The sequence below is a fragment of the Parasteatoda tepidariorum genome, chromosome 8 (assembly GCF_043381705.1).
Source record: "Parasteatoda tepidariorum isolate YZ-2023 chromosome 8, CAS_Ptep_4.0, whole genome shotgun sequence".
Lineage (NCBI taxonomy): Eukaryota > Metazoa > Arthropoda > Arachnida > Araneae > Theridiidae > Parasteatoda > Parasteatoda tepidariorum.
Window position 1 is genome coordinate 88,965,371 of NC_092211.1, and position 12,016 is coordinate 88,977,386.

The 12,016-nt window shown below is 31.6% G+C and overlaps 1 protein-coding gene across 4 annotated transcripts in view; it reads left to right on the top strand.

Moving 5' to 3' along the window:
• Positions 1–12,016, top strand: part of LOC107448897 (FRAS1-related extracellular matrix protein 1) — a 44,011-nt gene that overhangs the window by 2,098 nt on the left and 29,897 nt on the right. For 3 of the 4 annotated variants that reach the window (XR_011637483.1, XR_011637484.1, XM_016064251.3), the window contains exons 2-6: positions 475–712; positions 3,794–5,278; positions 6,854–7,127; positions 8,460–8,698; positions 11,094–11,311. Coding sequence is in view for 2 of the 4 variants with exons in the window: in XM_016064251.3 (XP_015919737.1) it covers positions 503–712; positions 3,794–5,278; positions 6,854–7,127; positions 8,460–8,698; positions 11,094–11,311 (2,426 nt within the window). In the remaining 2 variants the exon portion in view is untranslated. The remainder of the gene's footprint in view (positions 1–474; positions 713–3,793; positions 5,279–6,853; positions 7,128–8,459; positions 8,699–11,093; positions 11,312–12,016) is intronic. The other variant, XM_043038800.2, reaches the window with a different exon arrangement.

Genomic DNA, 12,016 nt, shown 5'->3' on the forward strand with positions numbered 1-12,016 from the left:
TATGACTGCCTGTCTGTAACGATACCTGCAGCTTTACTAATGGCCCAAAGTTGGAGAGAAAATATTTTAATAAAAAGTAAAATTGAAAAATAAAAATAAAATTATTTTTTCCGTCTATTGTTTATTCTGGAAACCATTTTTCTTTCTAATTGTTAATTTAAATGGCTTTCTTTTTTTCGGCTAACTTTGTTTACTTTTTTTTAAAAATAACTTAAGTTATTTTTTTTTTTTTAATTATATTTCTCACAAGACTTTTACCTTTAAACTTACATAAATTTTTCTGCATATGAAATTTATGGGAGTAAGCAAATGTTACTATGTAAACAGAAAAAATTTAAACTTTATTAAAAAATGGCAACATTTACAAAAAAATGTGATTTTATCAATAAACCAGGCAGATTATGCTTATCCCTTTTAATGCAGACCTAATTATTCAACACATTAATTGTAATATAAATTTAATTATGTTTTTAGATCTGTCATTGATATGTAGCTGTAGAAAATGATCTTAGTCCTGTTGTTGTTGCTGTTCTCTCAAGTGACTAGTCAGTTACTCCTAAACAAGAGAGACATTTCAGTTCCAATTGGTCGAGAAGTCTACATACAAACAAATGATTTGGTATTTGATTTTGGTACAGATTCAGCAATATGCAAAGTTGAAGTCATTAATGATGAGCCCATGACCCAACGGGTTGGAACAATCATTCCTCAGGTCAGAGTTTTCTTTTATTTAGCTATACTCAGTAAGATCATAATATTCTTTAATTAAGCTATACAAAGCAGGATCAGAATTTTCTTTAGTTAAGCTATGCAAAGCAGGGTCAGGATTTTCTTTAATTAAGCTATACGAAGCAGGTTCGGAATTTTCTTTAATTTAACTATACATGGTAAAGTCAGAATTTTCTTTAATTAAGCTACGCAAAGGCAGGATCGGAATTTTCTTTAATTAAGCAATGCAAAGCAGGTTCAAAATTTTCTTTAACTATACAGGATAGGGTCAGAATTTTCTTTAATTAAGCTATATAAAGCAGGTTTGAAATTTTCTTTGATTAAGTTATGCAACGTATGATCAGATTTTTCTTTACTTAAGCTTAGAGATGAAAGAATAATATTTATTAGAATATAAAAATATAGAGACTAAAAAATTAAGAATAATTAATATCATGTAATAAGTTATAACTTTCTGTTAGCTGTAAGTAAAATAATTTGCTATTTAATAAATCTAATTAAATTATGTCAATTTTGTTTGTGTATATAAATAATGAATAAAAACTTGGTCTGCTGAAAAAAAATTAGGAAAAACTGGCTTTACAAATTCATGAATGTATTAAACTTTAATTCAAGTAACTTACGATGATTTTATTTTCTCAAATAATAGTTCGTAATAATTATTCAATAAATTTAATTAGAATTTTAGTTAGAATTATTAAGTACTTCAGTTGTAATATTATTATTTTTTCAATGATATTTAGCATTATTGATATATAATTTATCAAAGCTTTGATTGGTATATATAAAAAAATCTGATTTTGAAAAAAAAAAAAAAAAAATATCACGATTTTTGACAATGACAACCCTGGTATGATAATTTTTAAACTTCTGCCACCACTTTTTGATAATAACATTGACCAAAAAATTCCCAAAACCTCATTGACAACACATACAGAGTTCAGGTCATTGTTTTATATCTTTCGTTAATATTTCTATATAAGGTTTATCTGTAAAATAAAGAACAGTGTGCTGCTATTAGCTCTTGTTGTTTCATAAATTTTTCCCCACACATTTGTTGGTCTTGTAATATAAAAAATAGGATAAAAAAAATGGGCTATAAATAATCTTTTTTTTTATTTATATTTATATACTTTGACTGTTGTTCTGGAAACCGAAGAAATTTTAATTTCTTAAATGGAGTATTTTTAGTGGATAGTGTAGTCAGGATTTCTTTTGTTTAGTTTTCATTGTTCTAATATTTCTTAATGCACAATAAAGACAATAAACAAATTTGAAAATTCTTACATTTTCTTTCGTTTTTTTTAAGTAATATTTAAGTAATTAGTCTGATATTCAGCAAAAATTTTTTATTGCAAACCTTATTTTTTAAAAAGCTGATGTGTAACAAGGAAATTGTTTTAAAGATATGGTTAGTTTAACCTGTGAAATCTTATATGAAATTCTTGAATTTAACAAGACATTTTTCATGAAGATATTGTAAATTATTTTATTGACGCTGTCTGCGAAAAGTATTTGATTATTTGACATAATTTCCATCTATTCAAAAGAGTTAAAGCCCTCTTTAATTCATATTATTCAAAAATTGTAGGTAAGGAAACAACAACAATTTTAGGTACCTCATTTTTCACATTAATCACGCAATTTATTCATAAATCTCGCAGCCAAAGTTATCCATGGAGCTGTAGCTGCCTTTGTCCCAGTGGTCGTAAAAACATTATTTTTGTGGTTTACTTCAACTGCTTTTCGTTACAAATGTAGCTAATTACAACTACTTCTTTTAAAATGTAGTGACAACTACTTTGGAATTGTAGCAACTACTTCACTACTTTAAAGAGATGAATTTTGCGGGTGAATTTAATTTTCACCTTTGTCCAAAATAGTTTTGAATAAGAAATTGGCTAGCATTAAATGTAAGGGAATAATATTTATTCATGTTTACGTGAGTCAGCTTGGTATTCCAAAAAAAAAAAATTTTAATTTATTCATTATACCTTAAACTTTGTATGCCTTTTTCGACAGCGAATATATTTAATTTAAGAAATGCAAATTTATCAAATGCTTGTTGTTGTTTTTTTTTAAATTTAATGCTCTTTTATTTCCTCTAAGAAATAAAGTGCATCAAAAATGCTTTCCCTTCCTTTTAAATATCGTCAATGTTTCATAAGTGTGTATTGGCATGTGGAAGTGTGATCAAAGTTATTAATTATCTGTTTTTGTAATGGCTAGTTTGAATATTAGTTATATGTGATTTTAAAAAGGCAATTTCTGTTAACGCTCAGCTACAGGGTCATTTATTGCATCCATTGACGGCCCCCTTGAAAAGTTTTACCCATCAAATTCAAAAAATTTGTTGCATTAGAACCGTGTTTCTAGACTAAACTAACATTAAAAGTAGTAGCCAGAAATAGCTACAAACTACTGGGTTTTTTTATTGCACTACTCACTACATTACATAGAAGTAGCACACTACACAACAAACTACGAAAAAGTTGCGACTACTACTTGTTATGCGCTACTTCTGACCACTGTGTTGTTACAGAATGGTTGGAAAAAAAGTGACCCAATATGAAAACTGCTTGTGGTTGTTTAATTTAATTAGTTATATAATTTACATTTTTCTATTTAATTTAATTTTTTACATTACAGTGTTATATTTTGAGTTTATTGCATTGCTTCTATTATGTATATTTTCTTGTCTATCATTTCACCCGACTTGGAGTTTAATGAGCATTGCTGCTCCAGCCTCTAAATGAGTTTGAGTTAATGTAATGATGAGAGATATAAAAATATCTGTTCATTTTTTCAGCAAACTCAAAATTATGCCCTTTGTTCTCTTCAACTAATGTATTTAAATTATAAAGTGAAATTAGTTTTTCAGCGCAATGAAACTATACCACATTTGTTTTGTTGTTCATAGTATGTATTGAATTTAAAACCTTTTTTCTGTGTTTTGACTACTACGTTATTTATATCTTCTGTGATAATTTAATTGAAGTAGTTTTTCTTCATGAATTTGTAATCTAGAAAATTGCTTCTAATTTAGAAATGTTTTTAATTTCAGGTGTTTGATTGTGAGTTTCAACCAAAAACTGTAAAGTATGTGCATCATGGTTCACCTTTGGTATGGAATGATACTGTTAAATTTAGAGCCAGTAAATTTTTGAATCATGATACTATTTCTGAGTATTTTGAACTGTTTTTTATGATCCAAAATAGCTCATACGATGTGATTCTTCCACTGCGTCCACTGGTGATTAAAGAGTTTTTCGGCATCACTCAGGCCATCGATGATTCTGTACTGAATTTTAACTTCAGTCAAAGGGAAGGAGCTATGTGTAAAATTAAAATGTCACGGCATTTTAATCAAAGGCCATCGCATGGACAGATGGTTATTGGTCATGAAAATCAGGCTGTTGATGTTATCAAAAGGAGATGCAACGAATTCTTACAGTTGGGTCTTCGCTATCAGCATTTGAAGCCACCTTCTCCTAACATAGATTTCGTGTCGATAGCTGTCGAAGTGAACGATCCACTCATTGATAATATAATATCTGAATGGTATCATATACCTGTAATTATAGAACCAGGATTTCCAAACTTACCACCGAAAGCTTCATTTTCAGGTATGTATTTGATGGATGTAGATCAGTTCATAGTAACAGCCATCACCCCAACTGTTTTATCTGCTACTGACAGTGAAACACCATCTAACTTGTTAGTCTTCAACATTACGAAACCTCTTCTGCCCCACCAGGGCACAATTGTACATTTGTCGTCTGACCATTCGAGACCCATATCATCTTTTAAACAGAGTGACCTCAACAATTTTGACATCGCCTACAAACCACCTGCCACAGCTTTTAGGGAGCGACAGATGTATGAAATCGGTTTCATCATAAGCGATCCGGACTTTGCCCTGAGCGACCCTTTCACCATGCACATAGCTGTTCGCCCTGCCATCACCACTGCACCAAGGGTATTCATGAACACCGGTCTGATTTTGTTGGAAGGACAGTCCAGACCTCTGAGGAAATCTAATCTAGAAGTTGTTGATGGGGACAATATTGAAGAGGTAAAGATTTTTGTGACAGGTGGACTGCATCATGGCCGTCTTGAGGTGAGGGGCAAAACAGCCTATTCTTTTACCCAAGATGACATCTCTTCTGAGTCTGTAGTGTACCACCACGATGACAGTGATTCAGTTCGAGATAGCATCCACCTGCGTATATCTGATGGCATCCAATCTACTCACTTCAAGTTTCCCATTATTATCATTCCAAAGGATGACAGCCATCCATCTTTAGTCATCAACACTGGTCTGAAAATCAGGGGGAAGAAGAGTGAAGTACAGATTTTGTCAACTCTTCTACGAGGTGCAGATCATGACAGTTTAGATGATCACATAAGGTTCAATGTTACCAAACCTCCAGACTTTGGTAAGATACTGAAAAAGTTTGCCTGGGTAGATGATGGAAATGAAATATCAGAGTTCACTCAGCAAGACATCAATAAAGGGCTTGTCTACTACCATCTAAATCAAAAAGTGGTGAGGTGAATTTTTTTATTGATGTTATCTTAATTTAAGGGACATTTGCAAAATTGTAGTAGTCTGATAAGTGTAAAAAACTGGTATAATTATTGTTATTGAAGTAATAACAATAATTACACTTAAATAAAGAGCATATGGATGGGTGGTTGATTGAATGTTAACAATACCAAACCTCATAAAACCAGAAGAAATTTGGAAAACATCCAGTGTATCCCTCCGCTTATGTTATGTTTACGAGGCGATGTGAGAACAGGCTTAATATTGTAATAAGTTTTGTTATTGTGATTTGTGTTTAAATTTACATGTAATTTTCTGTAATTTATAAATTCTAACAGTTCATAAGCCTAAAACAAATTTAACAAAATTAATATCACAGCATAAATAAAGTGTTAGGTTTGACATGTTTCGAATGTTCTCCCTTATTTGTCTAAAAAAAGTGCCATTTGCTTTATTTTGGGTAGCATCATAGCAAGCTTGCGAAGTCTTCCAAATTCATTTGTTGTTTGTTTCACTGGAAGTAAATTGAAAGAATGCATTATATTGGAAACACTACAAGCATAATATATTTGACAATATGTTTTTTCAAGCTTAGGTGTAAAAATCTGTCAGAAGTAGTGATCCTCAAAAACTATGGTGAATATTGACCCTCAGCACAGTCTACGCTTATCTTTACATCTAATTAACATTGCAAATTAATATCTAATTAATCTTTCCGAACATTATAAAGTGTGCAAGTAGACAGATACATTTTACTATTTTCATAAAATTAACAAGCTACTAATTTGCATCCTTACATGCAAAAAATAAGAAAGCAATGTTTACGATGATAAATTGAAGTGTGATGTACAGTTGATGGTTACACTGATATCTGGTATTAAGCCATTGAAATAAAGAAACTAAAACTTTTGAGATGCCATTTTTGCATGTTGAAAAATTCCAAGTATCTTCAAGAGATTATTATTTCATAATTGCATAAATATCTAAACTACTACAACTGTGATGAATTATTTACCAAAGTTGTTATTCCCTGTGTTGGATCAGAATTTTTTTTTGTACTTTGTATTTCTTGGTTTAAATGAAAATTGACCTTAAAAGTATTATCATTACAATAAAAAAGTTCCATTAAAATAATAACGTTAAAGATATACATAACATTCATAAGACAACATTTTCTATATTTAGTATTAGACAAGACAGACAACTTTCTGACCAAATAACTGTATCACTTTCTTTATGATGCTGCTTTTTTTCCTAAAATCACATTCTCTTCATGCTTTCTTTATAAATAAATGAGAGTGACTGGCAACATTCAGGGACACCTGTTTGTCTTAACACCTAAAAATAGTTTCAGATGAATTAAATTATGTAAATAAAACATAACTTATATTTAAGCAAAGTTAAATTAATTTTAAAAGAAAGTTACTGACTCTGTATCCTGCCCTTATATTTAAAAATACTCACTCAAATTATTTGGACTGTACTGAAAAGTGTCTTTCAAATGAAAATTCTACTATATTCACATAATAAATGGAAAAGTATCCTCAAAATGTTTTTCCCGTTTATTGTTGGCAGGTGACCAGTGATTCTTTCGAGATAGTCTTGTTAGATACTAATCGTCCACCAAACATTTCTCCCCCCTACACTATTTCAGTGCAGGTGGTGGCTATTCTCAATGACTTTCCTCCAAAACAAGATCCAGCCTCATCTTTTCAGCTTGAAGTACGAGAGGACGACAAAGTGGGGTTATTCGGCAGCAGCAACTTGCATTATATGGATGATGCAGATAAAGAGATCATCTTCACTATAACTACTCCTCCTAGGTTCATTGGTTCATTTGCTCATGCTGGTATGTTCACAGTTTTTTTCCTACTTAATAATGCTTCTCTTTAACAAGAAAGACAGTTTTTTTAAGAATGTGTAATGCTTTTAATGTGCCTTTGATGAGCTTCCGATTACATATAACCTAACTATCTGAACCTTTAAAAATGTTCACAAACTACAAATCCTAAGTTTGTACCTTTTTTTTTATTTATTACCTTATTTTTTAAATCTCCATGATGTGCAATAATTCAATGAGATAATTAATAACCGAAAAGTTTACAAACATAAAAGATTCGACAATTAGTTTATGGTCACTCAGATCCACAGCACTGGCAAAAGAATTCTATATTGAAACTTCCTCTACATCTAGAAAGTCTATTTGATATCTAATTGATAATATTGTTTAAGTTAGTTTGAGGAGCAGCAACTGGCACTTCAACCACCCACACACACATACAGTATACTCTCAATATCTCAAAAACATTGTTATGTCAAAAAATATATTTTTCCCCTGATCCAGCAAGTTAATTTGAATTCCTATGTTGGGTTTCTTCTCAAAACCTTGTCAAATTTTTTTCGAAATAAAGAATAAATTTTTTCGGAAGAATTACAGTGTAAGTTCATTGTAAACCAATTATTTTCGATTTAATGCATTATTGTTCTTGTCTTACTTTTAAAAATAAAATTATCATTGTTGTATTTAGATTTATAGTCAAACCTCGCTGTCTCGAAATTTTTTTGACATCCCTTCAACTTTAAGATGTCAAGAGTATTCGGTATATAATATAAAAAACAAGAGTAATAAAAACTTAAAAATAAAGAATAATTGCATTAAAATAAAAATTACTCTTTATAATGCATATATATATATTACCTTTTAATTCCAGTAGCAGAATTCACAGGGTCTTATCTGCAACACTGTTTTCATAAATCTTAATTTATCTGCAACCTCAATACGATTGATTGGGCAAAATGTAAGGTATTTAAAAATTATATACGAAAACTTTGTCATTTAAAATTAGTTCACGAAGTATGATTGTCATTTCAGAGAGCCAAATTAATCTGCAGATGCTATGTGCCCTGCCTTATTCGAGGGTTTCTGATTCCAGACTTTTAATATTTTTAAGTATATTGAGAAATTTGGAAGTTAAATACATAATTTTCTTTTTAAAAAAATTAACTTTCTTCTCCAATAGATTTTTCATCACTGTGATATAGCAATCTTACTATATAATGTCCATTTTTATTTGGAAAACAAAGGTTGTTATACCTGTATATATGCTAGTTTGCCTTTTCCAATATGTGTAGATTCATATCCACAAGAAGAAAGAGACATAATTATGTTTCTTTTGAACAGATTCTGGAAAAATAGTTTATTTGTTTGATGATGTAGAAGATGACTATAGTAATCTGTCAGCCATAGTATCATTCACCCAGAAACATGTAAATCACAGGAAAGTAGGCTATGTACCACCAGCAGGTGAAATAGGCCCCAATCCTCTCTTCTTACAGTTTATTTTCTCTGCCACAGACACACATCAAAACACGGTGAAAGGACAGACCTTCAACATAACTGTTCTACCAGTAAACAACAAGGTAATTTATTCATATTTATACTATATGCAGGTTGCTTTTTAAAGGATGCAGTAAAATTCACACTAGCAGAACCATTTCTAGACTATACCAGGTCTAGGCAAAACGTTTCTCTGTACCTCTGCATCACTTAGGGCCTCAAATTTTTAGCCTATATTGTGCTCATACATAATATATTCTCATATATTATATATATGAGAAATCGAATTTTAAAAAATTCGATTTCTCAGGAACTATTCGACGGATTTTGCTCAAATTTTGAATTTTGCCATATAAAATTATATGCTTTGAAATAATGCAAAAAATAGTGTAACTTACAATACAAAATTTTTTCAACCATTATTAAACAAAATAATAAAATAAAAAAAAGAATTATATCTGCATTTGCCTTCTGAAGACGTTGAGGCCCACTCCTTAAAATCTTGTCTGAATCCTTCAGAGGGAATCCCCAGAGTCTACTGCCACTTCGGCTTTTCTGCTCTAGTCGCAAAGAGAGATCATATTCCAGCTAAACTTAGGCAACTAGCTTTGGAAATTTTAGACGAGATTCCCAGTGACACCGTAAAAAGTTACAAAGACAGTAGTGGACTGGGAGACCTAGCTGGTAGCGGCGTCTTCATTGAAAAATCTGGGCAAAATTACTCCATCTATCTCCGTAATCCTGATTTCACTTCAGTCTTTAGAAGTGAATTCATCGTAATTGAACAGGGCATCGATGCTATAATCAACAAGAGTGACTTTGGATCCTATCGGACAGTCGCAGCTCCCTTCAACACCTATACAATTGGACTAAAGTTGGAGACAAAACAAGCATCTCCATCCTTCTTAAACTTCAAATTATTTCAAAGTACCACGACATTCATCTTCAGTGGATACCATCCCACGTTGACATCTTTGGCAATGAGCAAGCGGATCACTTGGCCAAGGAGGGCTGTAGTCAATCAACACCTTCGTCCTCAGACCTTACCTACTCAGAGAATCAGCCCAAAATCAAAAGCCATCTATCAAAAAAGTGGAGAACCCCCCCCCCCTCTCATAACTGGTATGCAGCCAAAGGACCAGGCTCTTCACTTGTTCTCATAGCTGATAGAGCGTTTCAAACAGCAATTGCCATATTGGCAAGTGGACACACGAATAGTCTCTCGTACTTTGAAGGAAGAAAGACTTATGCAGTCTGCTCCAAATGTGAAGCCCAGCAGGCCACTGCCGAACATATCCTTGACTGCTTGGGTCGTTCTGAGGAGGACTTATACGCTACTCCACTTCTTGTCATCGACTTTTTGAGGGTCAACAACCTATTGGATCTTGTCTGACTCTGTCAGACAGATGAAGGATAAGAAACAACAACAACATAAAAAACTATAAATATTTAATATAGATCATTTTTTACATAGGCAAACAAATTTTATAATTTTGTGCAAAAAGTTTTAAATTCGCTTTAAAAGTTTTCTAGATATAGCGAAATATGCAAAAAGTAAAATTAACATTGAGAGATTAAAACTTTAGACCGCTCTCCTGACCAAACTATTGGGACTATATTTCTCAAATTGCAGCTTCCCCCTATGTGTTGGGGGTCAGAAATGCGAATCCATCGGGGGAAAAAAGGTATGTTTATTCAGCGAAAGTACGTTTTTGTGTCTGATTTTATAACTTAAAACATTTTTATAATTAGCATATTTGAAGTCACCTCCTCCCGCCACTAAGGTTGAATCCTAGAACGTGAAAATCCCATCATTAGATCAAAAGTTATTCTAGGTGGTCCTTTTTTTGCTCACTGTACTTATAGTGTACCCGTAAACAACCTTCTTACTTGTATACTGTACATACATTCGTAAAGCATATATACATGGTATTACTGTACATTTAGGCTATGAATGTACTACATAAATGCATGAATAAATATATTCATTATACTCACGTACTATATACTCTTCACGTACTATATATATATATATATATATATATTGGAATCACAAACTGTATTTACATATAGTACACTTGTAATTTCTTGCAATAGCTTTGATTACAAGTAATCACAATTGCTTGTAAACACGATTTCATGTAATCAAAATATATGATTACATGAAATCATAAATACCAATAATTATTTTTGTTGTGATTAATTGGAATTACAATTGCCTGGAATTACAATTACTTGGAATCGCAATTATGGTTGTAATCAAAATTTTGGTGAATTATAATATAGATTACAAGTAATTGATTACTGTAATCAAAATTTAAATATCATGTTATCATGATTGCAAGTAATTGAGTAGTGTAATTACATTTTTGCCCAACTGTGTGATCGTAACACTTGTTATCTGAAAATACCCATTCTTATCCATCAGTAGTACTGACATGGTCGGTTGTACTTTTAATTTGTTATCCTCTCTTGAAGGCTCCATATCTTCGTACCAGTGAGTTGTTTGTGGAGGAAGGGTCCTCTACACTTGTTTCAACCAATGAGCTTTCTGTCTATGATCCTGACACATTCTCCTCTGACCTCCAAATCAGCCTCTTCACAGTTCCTCTTCACGGCACTCTGCGAAGAAGTGATCAACTCCTCAGAGTGGGCGACCTCCTTTCCCTCGATGATATTCTCACCTTAAGGCTCGAGTGAGTCAACATTTGATCAGGTCGTCAAGGATGAAGTGTTTGTAAATAAAAGGCTAAGTTGGTTGATAACTTTTAAATATAGTAGAAGATCTTTATAATGCAACTTTTACAACTTTTTTCACCTTGTTTATCTCAAATCTATTTTCTTAGGTATTTGTTAACTTGATTTTATCATAGATTAGACTTTAAAAAAACACGTTTGTCATTTGATACTATGGACAGATAAATTATACTTATTTCTTAGCTGTGCATACTTGCACTTTTTCAAGTAGTTTTTCTTGTGGTAGTTATATAGAAATAGCAACAAAAACTGCAAGTAGAAATTTCTTAAATTTCATCATCTTCTCAATGATTATCTGATAGTTTAAATACATTTAAATTAAGTAGGTATAACGATAGAACATTTAAAATCAGTTTTATTAAATTTAATATCAAAGTATAAATCTTACTACCACTTGAAATATAAAAGTGAAATCTCCCGGGCGATGTAGGAGAAGTTAGTGACTTTGCTATTTATACCTTATACTTCTTTACTGCCTTCTTTATTTTATTTTCTTCTAAAGGTCTTTTGATGCTTCTTTATTTTGTCAGAGTAATTGCAGATGCTCATTTATGATTTGGTCAAATTGGGAATTGCATTGGGCAAAATGAGAATTATCCCCTCCTAAAAATCTTAGTTTCTGGCATCCCAAATTAAGCTTTTTT